At 36.7% G+C, this 477-nt stretch overlaps 1 protein-coding gene across 1 annotated transcript in view; it reads right to left on the bottom strand.

The window, feature by feature from the left end:
- LOC106330485 overlaps positions 1 to 113 on the bottom strand; it is a 720-nt gene extending 607 nt beyond the window's left edge. The window contains exon 1 of the mRNA XM_013768941.1: positions 91 to 113. Coding sequence (XP_013624395.1) covers positions 91 to 113 — 23 coding nt within the window. The remainder of the gene's footprint in view (positions 1 to 90) is intronic.
- Between the last annotated feature and the right edge of the window lie 364 nt (positions 114 to 477).

Here is a 477-nt window from a genome sequence, read left to right as displayed (position 1 = left end):
TTTTTAATCATATTGCTGAAGACGACAGTCATGAAGGCGACACGATGAGGTCTCCATCGTTTCAAAGATGTTCTCTCCCGGAATACGTACATTGCAGCGTCAATCTCCTGCATATTTCGAAAATATTAGCACATACAATGTATTTAAAAGACACAAATGGAAGCTAATAGTCTCTAAGGTTTACGAAGCTATCAACCCACTCAGATTTATCCATAAGACGATTAGCAATCTCAAAATCTAAAGTGGCAGGTCCAATCCGTAGACGTCTGAAACCAAATACAATGATAAAATTATAAAACAATTATACATTTTATTTAAAATATATCAATACATGACAGATGAATGAGAATTGAGTACTTACGTGGAGGAAGTTGACCAAGTTCTAACTTTTTTCCCAATCCTCTTCACGGAAAAACACCAACGCGGCATTTGGCGAGTCTTCTTTGGTTCGATCTATTTGCTCATTATTCCACTGCA

The sequence above is a fragment of the Brassica oleracea genome, chromosome C3 (assembly GCF_000695525.1).
Source record: "Brassica oleracea var. oleracea cultivar TO1000 chromosome C3, BOL, whole genome shotgun sequence".
Taxonomy (NCBI): Eukaryota; Viridiplantae; Streptophyta; class Magnoliopsida; order Brassicales; family Brassicaceae; genus Brassica; species Brassica oleracea.
Note: the sequence above shows the minus strand (reverse complement) of the source record. Positions and strands in the feature narration are given on the sequence as shown.